Source organism: Sipha flava, unplaced genomic scaffold, assembly GCF_003268045.1.
Source record: "Sipha flava isolate LNK unplaced genomic scaffold, YSA_version1 176_pilon_pilon, whole genome shotgun sequence".
NCBI classification, from domain to species: Eukaryota; Metazoa; Arthropoda; class Insecta; order Hemiptera; family Aphididae; genus Sipha; species Sipha flava.
In genome coordinates, this window is record NW_020272062.1 from 3,477,246 (window position 1) to 3,496,634 (window position 19,389).

At 28.3% G+C, this 19,389-nt stretch overlaps 1 protein-coding gene across 2 annotated transcripts; it reads right to left on the reverse strand.

Moving 5' to 3' along the window:
- Nucleotides 1-8,623: 8,623 nt before the first annotated feature.
- On the reverse strand, nt 8,624-13,804 carry LOC112680352 (farnesol dehydrogenase-like). Of its 2 annotated transcripts, XR_003148298.1 has the most exons (8): nt 13,516-13,804; nt 12,976-13,225; nt 12,278-12,452; nt 11,341-11,470; nt 10,844-10,976; nt 9,552-9,695; nt 8,839-9,043; nt 8,663-8,742 (listed from the first exon to the last, which is right to left on the reverse strand). XR_003148298.1 is itself a non-coding variant. In XM_025550420.1 (7 exons), exons 2-7 carry the CDS (start codon nt 13,105-13,107, stop codon nt 8,683-8,685), a joined length of 774 nt encoding a protein of 257 aa, XP_025406205.1. In that variant the 5' UTR covers nt 13,108-13,225; nt 13,516-13,796; the 3' UTR covers nt 8,624-8,682. The 2 variants fall into 2 exon arrangements, 1 of the variants encoding a protein (XP_025406205.1); XM_025550420.1 differs by lacking the exon at nt 8,839-9,043 and having other exon boundaries at nt 8,624-8,742; nt 13,516-13,796.
- Between the last annotated feature and the right edge of the window lie 5,585 nt (nt 13,805-19,389).

The following is a 19,389-nucleotide window of genomic DNA, read 5'->3' on the forward strand; positions in this document are numbered from 1 at the left end:
ATAGAACGTGATGTGCACGCCGTATAATAAATAATTTATTTATTTTTTTTTTTTTTTTTATCAATCCGTGGTGACTCAGGGCCATTGTATTTTCTATGTTTTCGAAACGATAGTTTTGTGTCGGTTCATTTGTAGACCACTGTTGGTATATTTTACGTATTATTGTGTACGATATGGTTCGACGATCGTCCCGCGTCCGTAAACTTCCGAAACCGCCTGAGTTCGAACCGATACGTTCTGATCATCTTGCACCGCTTCGGCCTCGACGCCCCCTGCCGTTTCAACGGTGTTTCTGACGAGAACCAGACGTCCGAACGAATGCGTCCTTATTGTATACGCACGACGGTATCACGACAGCAATGTACGACGAAAACATTATTGTTCGCTTGAATGACACGCAGGATAGTCGTTGTTGCATTCGGTACGATGTACATACTATGTACCTACGTTACATATTTTTATGAATTTACGCGTTTCCGGCGACGTACTAGTGTCCTTGTCACCGATAGAGCTTACACGTTTCCGCTTGTATTAGCGGTCATGTTTCCGCTCTGCAGCTGTCCGAAACGAAACTAGTACAGTTATTACAAGCAATAACGTGTACCAAGTTACATATATTGCTTCAGTTGTACAATGGAAGTTGCGATCGCTAAACGATCGTTTCACAGCCTCCGTTTCGGAAGTTTCGAAAATTCATCAAAATATTCCAATATGTATCTCGGGCTCTTATTTTTTTTTTTTTCTGTTACAATTATAGTTTGTACTAGTGATGAAAATCACATTTTGAATTTTAGACTAAAAAATCTAGATTTCGAAATTTAACATCCAAAATCTGGTTTTTCGGATTTCAAAATTTCAATATCTGAATTTGGGTTTAAAATCGTTGAAAATTGTATTCTAATTAAAAAATAAAATTATAACGGAATGTATAGTTATCAAAATTTTAATTTAAGTCATATATAAAAGTATACATTTTCAATTTTTCAAAATCCGAAATCTAATCTTAGAGTAAAATCCGTATTTTTTAGCCTTTATTTTATAAAATAAAAATATATATGAGATAACACAGTCCTAGTGATTAAGATCTAATTAGTTTTTTTCTTACAATTTATATGCTAGTACAAACAATGAACTTATAACTTTAAGAAGTTAACTCTTGAAATATGTTTTTAATATTTGACAGTTATATATTACGGTTTTTACGTATAAATGTATACAGGTTTTACCTACTTATTTTAATAATCTAATTGTAAAATATATACTGACATTAAGAAATTAAAATCACCCCCAAAACAAAATCCTTAGCAAGTCCCTGGAAATAGACACCAGTAAATAATTTAAGTAGAAAATATATAATTATTCAAACATTGTAATAATATTATAATAATTCTGCTGAATCTACGATTTCGAATCCAAAACAAAAGTAAATATATTATTTATTATAGCAAGTATAAAATTATTTATTAGATACCATAGAGAACGTCTCTCGGGATTAATAAGTATGATTACGTATTAAAAAAAAATTTGTCCCGATTATTTGCACCAAGTTTTTACTGTAAATTGTCAAACTTGACGTGTTCGGCGTGTTTTAATGTGTTGTACAAAATGACCTTGGTTCGCAAACAAGTAGCGCACTGTTTTTCCGCGTTACATCTATAGCCGTTTAAAATAAATTATAATACATTTTTGTTTAAAATTCAACAAATTAAAATAATCTCGCCTGATTAAAATTTATCGAGTCATATTATACTCATAATACTAGTATTTTATCACACACAAGTGGTTCTCAAAATACTTTGAATTATTATTATTATTTCATAGTTTAGAGTCGTAAATGGAGTTAAATGGACTACATGAAAGCACATTTTATCGAACTTTAACTATGAGTAAGATAGCTGAAAAGTTTCTCGGGATCTTCCTATAGTTACCACTTGAGTATTTTAATATTTTTATCTTAAAAATTTATTTATTGTAAGATCTTGGTGACTGCAGAATTTATGGAAGGTACAGTTGGTGAACAGTCTGCTATTGATGATTTTCTTTGATTAGCTAATTGATTAAGAATAGAAAAATTAGAAAACAGTTCATCAGATATGTATCAAAAACTATTATTAATTCGTTTACAATTATATAATAATCAATTATTAATTCATTAAAAAAAAAAAAAATTATTAATTCTCAACATTCAATTGTGAATAAATAAAGTAATGTAAACTGCAAGGCCATTGTATCATTATACTACACAAAGAATATTACTTTATTTTAAAAATATATAACGAGATACATTTGAACACCAAGTAAACATATTTTGAGGAGACACCTGGATAATTAATTAAACTTTAATAACGATTTTCAACACTCTTTTCAGTTTTGTGATGTCAAAATAATAATGGTTTTTTAAAATAACTGTTAAAATAATAATTTTAGTTTTCATCATGAATCAAAAAAATCCAAACTATAATTTATCAAAAATTTAAGATTTCGGACATCGAATATTATTACTCTAAATTTTTATTTTACAATTTGATTTCGATAAAATTCCTAAAATAATGTTCATCACGTTAGAAAAACATAGAATTAGAATAAGAATTATGATTTTGCAACTGTCAATATTTTAATTATATTTATTATTTTCAGTGTTCAGTCGTTGTTAAATATCATTATTACTCTAGACGGAGAATAATCATAATTTAGTTTGAAAAAAATCGAGCTAATTGTCACAACACAAATGAAAACCTAGAATCATACATCTGTCAATTTGTAAATAAAATAAAATAATGTTTGTCATACACACATAGCTCGCTGATCTTTCATAATTAAATTCCAATATAATTAAGATAATTTTTTCAAATTATTGATAATGTGTTCTGGGATTTTTATGTATAATTAAAGTTACAGCTATTTACTAAGAAATATTTTTAGTTGCCATTTACTTCACGTCTCATCAAAACTACTTTTCGTATAAATTGAATATTTGTATGTAAATTACTAGCAAATATTATACTATGAAATTATCCACATTTTAATCATAATTTAATATAAAAATAGTTACTCTTCACTGAAAACAGAAATTGTCAAATCTTCTCGAAAAACTTGGTTGATAATATAAAATAATACTGGGTTGTAAAATCAATGTTTTAATTCATCCATTCCGTTTTTTATCATTAACTCATTTATAACTAAAATATTACAATTTTATTTTAGAAATTAAGTTAGTGTTTTTCTTTTTAGAAACTCAAAAAACAAAATAAATATTTTAAGCAAATTGATATTATCATTATTTTAAAACAATAAAATTCATTGAATCATATTAAAATAAAACTTAAGCACGGGAATAGTTCAAGCACCATGATCGGAAACATAAAGAAAATCCATACATGAGTGTGAAATTAATAAAACTAATAATAATACAAGGTAATTTGCATTCATCAACATACAAATCGCGTGTTAGCTTTACCGCTAAACATATATTGTATATTTTTATACGAATAACGACATTCGTTTTATTGAAATTACTCCAATAATGTAGCTTAAAATTACAAGGTAAAGCCCTTATGATGAAAACACATTGTAATTATTTGTAATAATATTCTTAATGAATTAAAAAAAAAATACAACATATTAATTAGATTAAAAGCAATTTTTAATTTTTATTATTTTCGAAACCCAAAATCATAATTTTATATGTGTAACACATATTAAGTATAATGCAATTGATTATAATGGCTTTAAAACAACTACTTATTACTATTATACGAATACCTTCGTTTATTATTTTGATCCAAAGTCCGAATATAATATTTGTAGAGAATAAATTAAAAAATATAAAAACTAATGTTTTTTATGTTATATAGCAGGGGTGGTCAAATTACGGCTCGCGAGCCTCATGCGGCCCTCGTCATAGTTGTATGCGGCTCGCGGTCTTATTTACAAAAACCAAAATTTTAAATTTTTTTATATACATTTATAAAAAAAAAATTTTATTGCATAGATATAAGGCTATAGTGTACAGATTAATAAACATAAAAAATAATAATGATTAATAATTTATTATTGTTATAATATTTATTATATTAATAATCATAATTTATAAGAATAATGAATTAAAAAATTAAACATAAAGTTAAATTTGTTTGCGTGGTATTTTTTTCATTTCTACTTTTGTAGTAAGCTTCTTAAGATCTGAATTGATGTAAGAGTAGCTCTTAGTAATTCTGTGAGATAATCATTAGTCAAATTTTAACGATATTTTGACTTAATTATTTATATATATATATATATGTTTATCGACTGTTAGCTTTCTTAATTACTTTTGTAGTATAAAAGTACTGATTAGATAATTTGACTCTTAATATAATATTATTAATACATGTGGTTCGTGTACAAAGTCATGTTGGCCACCCCTGTTATATAGCAACCTACAATGACGTCAAATTATGTATTATTATGCCTCATATAGAAAAATAAATAAGGCTTTATTTTTTACGACCCTTATAGTATGTCATACACACAAAGACATAAGTAATAAAATTAATTATAAATAATACATATCATACACATACACATCAAACACTGATATTGCTAATGAAGTGGTTAAGTTTAACAAGTGGTCAGGGCTGTCCCGAAGATGAAAATCAAGGGTGGGTGAATAATATGAAAAATGCCGACTACAATTTTTTTACTCAATGTATATAGTACTATAATTAAGTATATGTAGTTGTATTTTTACTTTTCAACATGTATATATGTGTCAGTATCGTACGTTCTTAAAATTGAAAATTTAATCATATATATATAACTGACAACAAACTACTATCACCACTGTTTGTCTTGAAATGGTCTCATACGAATCGATGTGTTACACGACTTTTCTTTTAGTCGGCGACTCAAGCGTGAAAAACGCGCGACAAGCCCAAAAACAGTGTGACGTCTCGATTCATATGAACATTTTGCAAAAAATACAACTAAAGTTTTTATTTTTAAATTTAAGGTAATATCCTAAAAATATAATTGAATAAAACAAGATTTTGGATATTTCAAAAAAATTAAAAAAAATCTACTTTGAGCTATCACAGCGAGTACGCGTATGCTAATGTCCTCATCCATTCTAGAAACACTCTGTATATAATAAGTAGTTATATAAATTTTATTCGTGTATAAACTGTATTACGAAATAAGTAATATTTGATTACCGTAAGTAAAATTAGGTCCTTCTAGGCTATAATGAAACAAGTCGGACTGCCGACTGGTGTTTTTGTTAGGGGAAGTGAGACATTCCCCCAAGACCACCCTTCGGGACGCCCCTACAAGTGGTCACTGACTCTTGTCCATGCCAATCACCGAGTTCAGTTAATTAAAATTGATTTTAACAAAATTGGAAATTTGCTGGTCTACGCATGACCCTTTACAATCGATCTCACCCATTATATTTCCAAGCACGACAATAATGCTCTTTTTCATTCACGGTTATGTGATTTAAATCCCATTTATCAAAACTGCTCAATATCTCAAATACTCTCAAATGTTAAAGATATGTATTTAGGTTATATTTGTTTTTATTTGAACATGTTGATAAGGTAAATTATAATTATTTGATATAATGTTAATAAATAAAATTTTTAATTTCAGTATAATGAGTATGCAGATGTTTTTATCGCTTAGAAGTATCTGTTGATTTGTGATTTTATGTACAATACGTGTTTACTCGCTTTAATGATAAATCAGTGATGTTCTGATATTTCATACTATTGGATATCATCATCCTTAATACTAAATTATACCTGATGGCATGTTTAATTTTAATGATTTAAAATGTATTTTAATTAAGATTTATGTATTTTGTTCAGAACATGTTGAATGTATACATGTGCTCTAATTAAGAAAAGTGTATACAACATAAATCTCTAGGATAACGAGCTTTCTTTAAAATTCCATATATTATACACGTCAAAAAATTCCAAACTATAACCTCAAGAATTCGAACACAGTGCTGTATTTACCTCTTGCTCTATTTTAAAATTTGATCAAATTAAATAATGTTCAATTATTCATTGTTGTATATAATTTATTTTTGATCTGGTACAAAAATGCCTATATATTATAAGTTTAAATAAACAGAAATGTACATTCTCCCTCCCCATTTAAAATAACTTTGTAATAACAGAGAAACGCTAATATGTAAAAATCTGGTTACCAAAAAAATGAATTTACTACTTAGACACCGCGCTTCATTTGACAATCATTATTTTACGAGATCCATTTCTTACATAGGAATTGCTCATAACTACTTTTTAGATTTCAAATGGACTCAGGACTTCAACAATTATATAATAACCCATTGTTTAATCATATATACAATTGTAGTCCACCCTAATACGTTGCTCGGTGTCTTAGTATTAGAAAATATGTGGTATACGTTTGAAATGTCCACAAGTACTGTTTGGACAACTACAAATGAGTCACAAATAATAATATTGCGCCCGATTTTTGTTAGAATAGGTCATTAAACTTACACGTCGTAGTTCCTGTATGTAGGCAACTCGTAACATGTTACGCACGAATCGTGCGCGCGGCGATGGCGAAGGAACGGAACACAAGTTACTTTTGCACACAGGAACGAGGATGGTAAAGTTTATTTATAAGATGGTAGGTCTCTGTGGTCGGATCATACCGACCACACAGAGGTTACACACAAATCGGACAAATACTTGTAAACTAAATTTAAATTACGTGACCACTAGGCGATGAATGGTAAAATGGTAACTGGTGAGAAGTTATAGACTACATGGACGGCCACACGAACACCACACCGGGTGTTACACGTCGATGGAAACAACAGCAATCACGGATGGACAATGACACGATTATGAATGGAACAAAATACATACAAAATGAATAACTCACAGGACACACAATGTGGTAATGGAGTAAATAAGTTCTGGTAATTCTGTGGTTCCTGATATTGGTTGGTTTATTTTGTTTAAATAAAGTAAAACGTATACATTGTATACTATACAAGGTAAAATTACAACTGCTTCAATGGCGATAAAGACAATAGATAATAGTAATTAGTTGGTCGCAATAGCAGATAAATATAATGAGAAAGTGTTGCCGCAATGGCGAGTAATAATAAAAGAATATAAGTAAAAATAGATTAAAGCAAAAAACCGATACCTTATTGATGACAAAGTGAACGATGATCAACAATGAATTGGCGACCAACGTAAAATAAAACAAATAACATGATTATATAATTGACAATAATTATAATTTGCATAATCAACATTTCCAATACAATAAATTGATGGACGGTGAAATGAGGAGACGGATTAAAAACGCACGCTTTGCCGTGCGTGGTACACATCTCAGTAATTATAATATTCATTATTCACCAAGAATAATAATAATTTCATAATTTAATGACTAAATGTGTCATTAATAGGTACTAATAAAAATTGAACTTCATCAGTTTCTATTGACCTAAATAACACGTATATTTTGTACTATACACGATAACGGAATTAAAAAAATGAGAAAATGCCGTCGGTTTCTGATGTCAGACGTACACCTATTGCCTAACAATCTGCGGCCTCACTATCAAATTTGTAACTGTTAAAACAATTGGATTTTAATTAATATCAATTTTTTTTCTTAATTAGTATTTAAAACAGATTTTTTTTTCACTAAACATAAAAAATGTAATTAGTTTTGTAATTAAACTAGTTGTACCCGTACAGCGTCGGCCGGAAAAATAATTCCAAGGCGAAAACCCTTTAAATTTTCATTTTTGTTATTAAACATAATAATGTGTATGAAATGAAAAATAATTATATTGTCCGTGTCTATAGCAAAATTGAAATTTATTGCTAATTTTTATCTTTTAATAGATTCAATTTCTACAAAGTGTAAAAATTAGCGTTCGTGTATGAAGATTTTGTAGGTTATTATGGATGAAGCAAAAGATTTAAATTATGCTAATATTCTAAAGATTTAAAGATTTCTTTGTAAGCGACGTTGTCGGATTGGAGGCGAAAATCAATGGTCACATGTGATAGAACAACGTTCAGTTGACCGTGAGAAAAACATTAAACGGTTAGGTCAATTCCAGTAATATTTAGTGTTTGTCACTGTACTTTATTTATAATTATTCCAAATGTTAATTTAATGGGAAATTGAATAAGTTTAATCTGAAAAGGTAATTCTGAGGGTATAATTGGTATTCTTGATATGAAAGCAGTTTCTGCAGTACTATAGCACTTTAAAATTATGCACTTGATCAATAATTATATTATTTTGCTCAATGTATGTATAAAATGCGATTGCCATGAATGGTCGTTGCGACCATGCGATGTGTTACGATATAAAATACGTAATAATGGGGGACGTATTACATAATCAGCTAATACACATATTAACATATTATGTGTTTAAGCTAATTATGATGTAATGATAGTTACATTTTATTTCATAATTCTTATTTAATACTTATTTTATAAATACTCCAAAAGGGTTTTATTTTTTAACTCAAATATAATAGAAAAGCATTGCTGTAAAAATATATATACATTTTTAATAGATTTAAACTTTTTAAATATTTAATTTCAACGAGTAATATTTTTGTTAGAATTTACAAGCTTTATTTTATTTTTATTTTTATACAGAAACAATGTTTAATCCATATTATTATGAAGTTTTGTACGTTTGGATAGTACGCCCTTGACTGAGAACAATCATTTCAGCAATCTGAAAAAACGATACAATGTGAATTTGATAAAATCGATTTCGTGATTTCAAACAGTACAAATGTAATATATATGAACTGATAACTAGTGATAGTACCTTAACTTAAGTTTGGCGAAATGTAGGGTTGGCCAAGAATGCAGCAATGTAATGGGAGTTTCATTTAAATTATTTATTTTTTTTTTTTGTATAAAATAAGCACCAAAATAAAATTCGCCAAGGACGCCATGGAGAGGAGTGCGGCACTGATTAGTGACATAACCATGCCAGCTGGGACAATGGGGTCTTGATTAATTTGTAGATACTATATAGACGTAAAATGTGACAATTAATGTATATATTTTATTGTTTGATTAAAAAAATGAAAATTTTTAATGACGAAAATGTATTCGTTGGTTCGACGTTTTTAAAGTAGCTTCTAGAAAACCACGATTGAACGATTTTTAATTTAAGTTTAAGTAATCTTAAGAATATTTGTATTAATATCATACTTAATTATTAATTTTTTTTTGTTAAAAGTTTAATTTTAATTTTAATTTATTGCAATTGTTATTTTTTAAAATTTGCTTGGAAAAGAATCGATTGTACATTTTTAAATTGACATATACTGAATTCGAACTTATTAAAATTTATTTTAAATACAATATATAATAAAATCAAATATCATTGATAATATTAGAGTTTATATGAAATAATTTCTTTCCATAATGATCCTATTTTGGTGGTAATTTTGCACGCCCTTCCTAATTTCCGATCAAAAAACTTTACCACGTTATTTTAGCCTTTTAATAAAATTTTAATATTTTAATTACCAATATATTGGATCCAGTTGACATAACGAAAACAATCATATCGGCCATTTCCTCTGAGCTCAGCGTCACAGAAGAGTTCAATTTGACGTGTGGTATTTTGGCCGCTTCGAATATTTCCGTGTCCACAAAACCGGGACTGATGCTCTACGTACCAAAACATATTATTAATTATTAATAGCTACGTTTTACATATAAAGTATTTTGTTTTTTGTTTATATCACACGAGAATCGGGAAATGGATTTATGAGAGATTAAATGATTAATCGATTCACGTTTATCGAATGATTATATTTTGGTGTATACGAGGTAGAACTATTTTAACTGTTAAACAGCGATTTTAAACTGCAACCGAGGTACAGATAAACACAAAATCACACATGTAAACTATGGCAGAGTTTTTATTAAGTGTATGATAAAAAGATAACATTTAACCCCGCCTCCCAGTACCGGATCTAGAAAATTGGAAAGCCCGGGGCTAGTAAAAATGCAATGCCCTTAAGTATGTAGTATTTTCATGACTTCATTTTATTTTTTATAAACTTCAGAGCACTTTTACACCAAAAGCGCTTGGAGCAAGCATACCTACTCGCCCACAGATCAGACCCCACCTCCTGTACAAATTAAAATTTTATTATAATTTATATTTTGTTCAGTTATTCAGTCACCAGTGCCGTAACTGAACTACTCAAGGCCCGGTGCAAATCAAAATCTCGAGGTCCCTTATTGTTCATTTTTGAAAATTTGACCTTTTGAAGATCCATAATAAGGTACAAGCCCCGGGGTTAGTTATTACCTGCGTGCAATGCACATTTTGTACATTTTGTTTTTACGGCACTAGTCGACACCTACCATTTTTAAAAATACTTAGCATATTTTAACTGTCCAACGCCATTTAATCTCACCTGAACTTGGAGGCCGATTAATTTTACGAAACTAAAAAAAAAGTTATTATGTTATTTTTACGACAAAGAATTGATAATATTTCTTTGGTCATGTTTTACAATATTATTTAGACATGATGTAATTTTCGATAATTTTTTATTTTATAATCAAACTAATAAATTTTAATTTTAGTTGGTTATTCTTCTCAGATTGAACAAAAATGCTATAATAACCTACAATTATGATGTATACACATCAGATTCGAAGTTTTCTATTGTACAACAATTTATCGTAGCTTTTTAATTTAACTACATGGATAGAGAATCTCTAATATATTATCTTTCGTCGGCACAAATTTTCTAATTTTCAACATTTAATATTTCATCGTGGTATATGTTGGTAAAACTCACAGAAGCTTTGATGTGGTCATCTCCGGCTGCGGCTAATTCGTGGCGAAGCCCTTCGGTCAACACTCTAAGAGCTTGTTTGGACGCGTTGTACATCTTGTTTCCAGGGTTCACCGAATACGAATGGCCCGTTAAGCTAAAACAAAAATATATGTATAATAATAGCAACAGTTATAACTTTTAATAGCATTCAGTATTATTATTGTGTGACTCCAAATGGAGACGGCTTATAAACATCTTTTACCGGGGCAGTGACTCGGTAAAAATATTTTTTAGGTACATTTTGGTTAGATAAATTAAAATAAATTAGGTATACCAGTCAATGTATGAACATATTAAGCAATAATTAACACCTGTTCCGGTAAGATACACATGTTAAAACAAATTCTGACTACAAGCTATATTTTATAAACGACACGTTATATTATTATTATTATTAGAACGCTTAATTATGTGACGCGATGAATATTTATTTAAACTATAAATTTTAAAGTTAGCACCTGTTGATTTGAATAATATGACCTCGAGTGATTTTGTACTTTTTCATCAATCTATAAGCTTCCCTTGAACAGATTGTAGGTGCCAATACATTGCAGTCAATTATTTCTTTCCAATCATTCGAACAACCACCTTCCGAAAAGTAATAAACACATTATTATTGTAATTTTAGAATGTATGATACCTTTTTCTATAAATGTGTAATTGATATAAGATTTGAGTAGGTATAGTAGGTAATGTAGTAAATTGCAGATCGATAGATTGCTATTTTTCGTCATAATTTTATTTGATTTATTGTATTATTATTATTTTTTATTATAATATTTGTTCCATCACAGATAATGTTCTTTTCTTTTAAATAAAATAAAATTTGATCCTTCATTATGAATGTATACTGAATGGTTTTGTTCCATGTAATAAGTAAGTATATCATGTTCTCTTAATCCCTGTTTTAATATTATAAATGGTGAATGATATATATTGTTACAAATTGTATGTAATTTTTGTGTAGGTTATAACTACAACATTAGATTAAAGTGTTCCTTGTTCAAAACTAAAATAAATTTACTGTATGCTTTGGTATTTCTTTGTAGTTTTATTAATTAATATAGAATTTAAATCGATGTATTAGATTTATAATATTTCTAAGGTAATAAAATATATTACCTAAACAAGTATTCACTATATTTCCATAGGTGTTTCTAGGCTATGAAGTAACTTTAACATCATAGCCTGTAAAATTGTAGAATTTGAGGAATGATGTGTACACATTTTTTATTTAAGTTGACGTGTTAACTATTTAACATTATTTTTTTTTTTAATATTTTATAAAAATAGAAAATAAATGTTATGATATTGTATTAAATATATATTTTTCAAATCTTCTTAAAAGTTTTTGATATTGTTTCTAATCAATGTTTTTTCATTGCTTATTCTTACTTAAAATGGGTGAAAACCTTACGATTCCAGCATTGTTGATAAGAAAATGTATACCACCGATGTTTTCATCAATCCATTTAAAAGCTTTAAATATGTCATTTTCATTTGTTAAATCACATTCCAATGGATGAAACTGTCCAGAAAAATTATTATCTTCCATTTTTTTTTGCAATACCTGAACCATATACATAAAATATGAATACCATAATTAATTATAATTATTTATTGCATTTTTAAAATTAGTATAAAACATATTAGCTTACAATCAATATATGTATTGGCTAAAACTATGAGCATTAAGTATTACCAGTAGTCCAACCATTTGTCTGAACTTAGATATAGTAATATAGTTATTTTTTTATAAGCCGAATTATTTTAAAGTAGTTTTGTCATAGTGTTTTAAATTTTAAAATCTAGTAAATACCCCCATACTATTTATTATAATTTTATTTTTATTTTGCTAAAACCTCGTTTCTTGTGGACCTTATAATACCTTATAATTTATACCTTCACTACCTTATCATTATTGACTTCCTATTAGCCCTACCTAAAAACCTGGGGTGGCTACTGCACGACTGTCCAGTCTGGCGCATACATGAATACATTTAGCTGTAAATATTAAATATGTCTGACGGACTGAAGTGCTTATACGAGTACAAGTGTTATACGTTTTCCAACAAATAGTTATTTAAACTTACCTGAAGTCTATGAATCCTTCTAGCTATCCCCACAACGATGAGCCCAGCTTTGACTAGCTTAATCGCCAATGCTTCTCCGATACCAGCACTGGATCCAGTTACCACAGCAACATTTCCTCTTAGATGATCCATTTAACGAATTATAAGAATGAAAAAATACTAACACCGTATACTTAACTAATCTCGCGTTCAACTATAGTGCTTAGGTAAGTGCGTGTGTTCCGTGTTAACTGTGTCAGTTTAAATATACCTGAACGTATATTTAATGGTTTATATAATATTAAAAATAAAATAAAAAATATACAAATACATTAATGATATAAATTTAAAATAAAAAAATAAATATTATTTCATTATATGATATGTAACTTCCTGTTTAATTAAATGATCATATGCTCATTTAATCACTATCATTTTAATGAGGAAGTATAAGAAGTTACCTTTTTTCAATAATTCAAATAATACAATAATTCAAAATAAATATAAGTGTTTACAATACTAATACGCACGACATTATTTTTTATTAATATTTAGGTTTACCTTGGAATGAATTATTTTAACACTATCTAGTTTCAGACTGAATGTACGCCTATGCACCTGATTTCTGTAGCTGCGATCCGAATAATTTCTTGCTCCATTTACATAAATGATTACATAATCGGAAGAGGGAATCAAAGCAAGCACAAGTATCAGGACTATTGAATCGACACAACCTTATCGACATGATAACACTACGACCTAAGATTAACAGGAGTTCTTCAGGAGCGTTTGACAAATTAAGTCTATAACTCTATAACAGCCGCGATTGGCGCGGGTGAACGATATTCTACTAGTTTATTTAACCACATTCATATTGAGGTAAAATTTAATGTGTCACGATTGATTTTAACTTTTATGGCAATTCGATTAGATATAAGTTACTAGAAATAATATATTAAATTATCAGTATTTATAATTAAGTATTCAGTAGAACTTGATTACAATTCAACTCAATGAATTGTAATCAAGTTCTACAGAATACTTAATTAAAAAGAATAACAAAGAAGAATACTTAATTGAAAGAACTTGAAAAAAATATATTCAAGAATTAGATTTAAGTTACATGATCTAAATGAAATCGTATATACAAACAAAAAAAGAAAAATATCGATATTGATTGATTTCCTATCGTGAATATTTTTCGAGACTTTCAGGTAAAATTATTTTTTAATATTTATTAACTATTTTATGAAAAACCTTGTTCCAAATTTTAAGTCATAAGCACTTAAATTGAAAGATTTATTGCTGTAAAAATTTTATGGATATTCGTAATTCTTATTGTTCTCTTTTCTTTTTTTTTTTGAAATATTACAGTTTTTTTTCATTAACCACTTGGATCATATGAACCACATGGATCTACTTGTGTATAATTATTATATAATCATGCTATAACTAATATTTGGTTGTTCTAATATTCATGTTTTAGAACACTAACAAGGAGTCATATTTATATTGAGTTTTACTGCATATTTAAAGAAGAAAGATAATTTTTGTTATCTATATAGTTAACATGGACTTAAAATTTTATTTTTCATTTAGGAGTTGTAATTAAATTTAATTCTAAGCAAAACTGTAGTTTTTTATCAATAAATGGACCCACAATATGTTTGGATAGATGATTTGGTTCCTTAATTATAATGAAATAATATTCTGAATATATTACATAATTTTTTTTTTATATTTGATTTTTACCTAATGTTTGAATTTATATACTTCTAAATAACATGAGATATTATGGGCAATAATATTTAGATTATTTTTAGGGATGAAGGAAACAATTTAAAAGTTATATTATATTCCAGGGGTGGCCAACATGACTTTGTACACGAACCACATGTATTAATAAGATTATATTAAGAGTCAAATTATCTAATCAGTACTTTTATACTACAAAAGTAATTAAGAAAGCTAACAGTTGATAAACATATATATATATATATATATATAAATAATTAAGTCAAAATATCGTTAAAATTTGACTAATGATTATCTCACAGAATTACTAAGAGCTACTCTTACATCAATTCAGATCTTAAGAAGCTTACTACAAAAGTAGAAATGAAAAAAAATACCACGCAAACAAATTTAACTTTATGTTTAATTTTTTAATTCATTATTCTTATAAATTATGATTATTAATATAATAAATATTATAACAATAATAAATTATTAATCATTATTATTTTTTATGTTTATTAATCTGTACACTATAGCCTTATATCTATGCAATAAAATTTTTTTTTTATAAATGTATATAAAAAAATTTAAAATTTTGGTTTTTGTAAATAAGACCGCGAGCCGCATACAACTATGACGAGGGCCGCATGAGGCTCGCGAACCGCAATTTGGCCACCCCTGTTATATTATATATGATAAAATAACTATAATATAAATAAATACTACAAACAACGTCATTCTAACAAATTTTATTTATTTCTTTTAATTATTTTTTACTGTTCTTGATAAGTTGATGAAAATGGAGTTATCTGGTTGTTGCATTTTGATATCAATAATGATCCTCCATAGTTACCAACAAAACAACATTTTTTATCAAAAAAAGCTAAGTCCCCCCCAACCTTCCCCTGATTTTTCAACCTATGGGTGACAACCTGAAATTGAGTCGCAAAATACTTTTTATGGGTCGCGAGGCATCCAGTTTCATCAGGCAGTTCAGTATTATGATTATTAATAATACTATATTATCACAAGCTTTTTTTTTGGGGGGGGGGGTATTAGCAGGGGTATGTCACGTAATCAGCAAGCAATACATTTGTAAGTCGCCATAACAAAAAGGTCAGGAAATATTACTATAGATTATAGGCTATGACAGCGGTTCCCAAACTGTGAGGCGCGCCTCCCTTGAGAGGCGAAAGCAACTATTAGGGGAGGATCAAGGTAAATATTTATATTGTACATTGTATTATCATATACTTATATATTTTTCGGACGAAAATAATTTGTTTATATTAAAATAATAAAAATGTTTTATTGGGAAGCGCATTTAATTATTTTTTATTTTAGAGATGCGTGACCTAAAAAAGTTCGGGAACTAATGGGCTATGGATTTTATAATAATAAATAACTTAATACTACTTAGTTAATAATATATATTGCAAATTGATACGACTTTTAAAATGTCAGGTCATTTGTAATATTTGACAATATAAAAAATATATATATATATATTTTTTATATATTGCTAGTTGCCAACCGTTATTACAGGTGCATCGTTGTAGCACTTGTAAATTATCATAACTTTTCTTTATCTATCTCATTTTTTTGTACTCAAGTTGGATCCATTTATACCCTCTTTTAATACATTTTACCCAAAACCGAATTCCACGTTCTGAAACGACGCTGTAATAGCACCCAGCTTCTGGATTAATACTTATTGTTTTTAAGAATCTTTAATTTTCGATTTGCATAAATGTAATGAATTTAGATTAGATAGAAACCCTGACAATGGTACCCATTCTAAAGGTGGCGGTATCCTGATTGCCCATTATTACCCTGCCTATTTCAGCTCCAATTATTTCTAGTTTTTCGGATGTTGAACAAGTATTTGCCATCGTATCCAATAATTACTCCTCACTTTTAATTGGTTTTACTGATCTACCCCTTTCTAGATCACTTTCTGCCATCGAATCTCACATTTTCTCTATTGAGAATTTCATAAAAATCCATAAATTAATCTTTGTCACTAATTGCGGTGATTGTAACTATCCTGGTACGTATATTATGATCATCCAATAAGTTTAGTCTCTCAGCCTATGAAATTTTATCTCCGGAATCTTCTCTAATAATAGATTCTTTCTCTTTTCTAAACTTATTTCAACTAAACCATATCTTCAGCAACAAAGAAAACATCCTTGACTTAGTCTTTTCTGTTTTTAGTAATCAATTAGCCATTAAAGCTACTTTACCTTTAATTAAACCTGACCCGTCCCATTCCCCGTTGTTTATTAAATTACATTATAAAATTAAGCCCAAAATTAATTTTATACGTTCATATTATAATTTCAAAGTTGAGGACTATGGTTCTATCTCGAATTTCTTCAATTCGTACAACTGGATTGTTACCTTTAGTAACTGTTAAATTAACGACACAGTCACAGTATTTAATGAAGCGAATCTAAATTCAATTAAAAAATTCGTCCCTATCAAGATATTTAAAATTCCGAAATTCCCTCGTTAGATATCTTCTTTCCTGAAATCATTAATTAATAAGAACAATATGCACAAAAAAATATTTGAAAAATCAAATAGGACCTCTAATTAATTAATCTTCTCCGAACTTCGATTAAAATGTAAATGCTAATCTCTTTCAAACTATCATTCATTTATAAATGATACAAGAAGACAACTCTTTTCAAACCCATCTTACTTCTGGAAATGCATTTAAGACCTTAAGCAATACTCTGTTATAACCTCCGCTGTTCACCTTTTAGGTGAAATAGCAGATAGTACAATAAGCTCAGCAAATCGGTTTTCCTCATTTTTTCCTTATTCTTTAAACTTTCACTGTCTTCTTATCCCTATGTTAATTCTAACAAGAAGTACTCATTTGACATCCCTTTAAAATGTTCTTTCTCATGTGATGATATAGTCTTATCCCTTCAATCTCTATAAACAAATATTCCAACGATCCTGACAACATTTCTATACAATTACTCTACAACTGCCAAAATTCCCTGGCATACCCTATTTATATCTTCTTTCGGCACTTATTGAATGAACACATTTTTCTCATTGTCTGGAAAATAGGTTCGATCACCCTTATCTTAAAAACAAGTGATCTCTCTGATGTGTTTAATTATAGGCCCATATCCATTCTTCCTCACTTAGCAAAACTTTTCGAATCCATTGTTTACTTCTCAGTTAAAAGAAGTATCAATTACATAATCCATAACAACCAACAGGATTTTAGAACTGAGAAATCTACGGTCACAAATAGCCTAAACCACCTACAATTTGGACAATATAGAAACCGGATTATAGGTCGATACCATTTTCACAGACTTCAAGAAAACCTTTTATACAGTTGATTATGGTCTTTTAATCGACACCCTTGATAGTCTCGACATTAAGAAACTACTTCTCTCCTTGCTAATATCGTACCTATCATCTAAAAAAATTTCGTCTCCATCAATGGAAGGGGGGGGGGTCAAGGTAAAAATATAACACATTTTACAATTAACAACATTATGCAAATCCTTAATTTATTTTGACTTAAATAATAGCCTTGATAATAGAATAGACTATTCTATAATCAATGATACTAGGTATTCAATACTAGCTCTTCATATTTCAAACTTGTAAAATTTGTAAATTTTAACCTAGATATTGGAGAAAATTTCGGGGGGGGGGGGGGACCCCACCCCCCCCCCCCCCCCCATGCGTGCGCCACTGGATATAGTTTTTGATTTTCTATTATTTCTCGGATTGGTATTTTAATTTTAATTAGAATTTTTGATTTTGAAAACTGACACTCGGTGATAGGTAAATTATAGAATGGAGTTAAATTTTCTAAAGGTAGGTATAGTTAATTCGTATCCATCTTTTTCAATTACCCTTTTTAATTTTTTATATCATTATATAATATTTTTGTTTTTATTATCCTCGATGGAAATTTATTTAATTTACAGTGTAAATGAATATTTGTATCTCTCTCATGGTTTGTAAGTTTTTGGATTACCGATATTAAATTGTATATCATTTCTTGGATACCTTGAATACTCATGAATAGTATTTTTCTAGTTATTTTTTTCTTCATTTATAAATGTTGAAAAAATATCTTTTAAAAATTTCATATTGTTTTTAGTGTTTTTTGTATAAATATTTAGTTCTGTTATTAAATTTATTAGGTCTTTATGATCTGACACAAAAGCATTTTTAATTTTTTTGATTTTTTTTGTTCTAACATTTTTTCATTAGTGTAAAAGATTTTTAATTATTTTTTTATTGCGACATTAAAGCAGAAGTGGTATAAGTTCCCAAAAAATTGAATCTCTCTTTTAGATCTACTCGTACTATTAAACATATTTTTATTTATTAAATCTAACATATTTGTATTGCTTTCTTTTATGTTTATATTAATGGTGGTTAATATGCCTTGTGTTTAGTTCAGGCCCTATTTTTATGTGCACTCCGACACACAATGTGCACCACGAATGTAAAAGTGTGCACTACGATCTACAAAACAAAAATTAAATAATAAGCCAACTACTAGGAAATATGAGTATTATTGAATTTTTTAAAATTTAATGCATATATATATATTCTTTTTTCTAAGACAGTAGCGAAACTAAATTTTCATTTAAAGCAGTAAAATCAAGCGTGCAGTCCGAAATTATACAAATAATAGGGCCTGGTTTA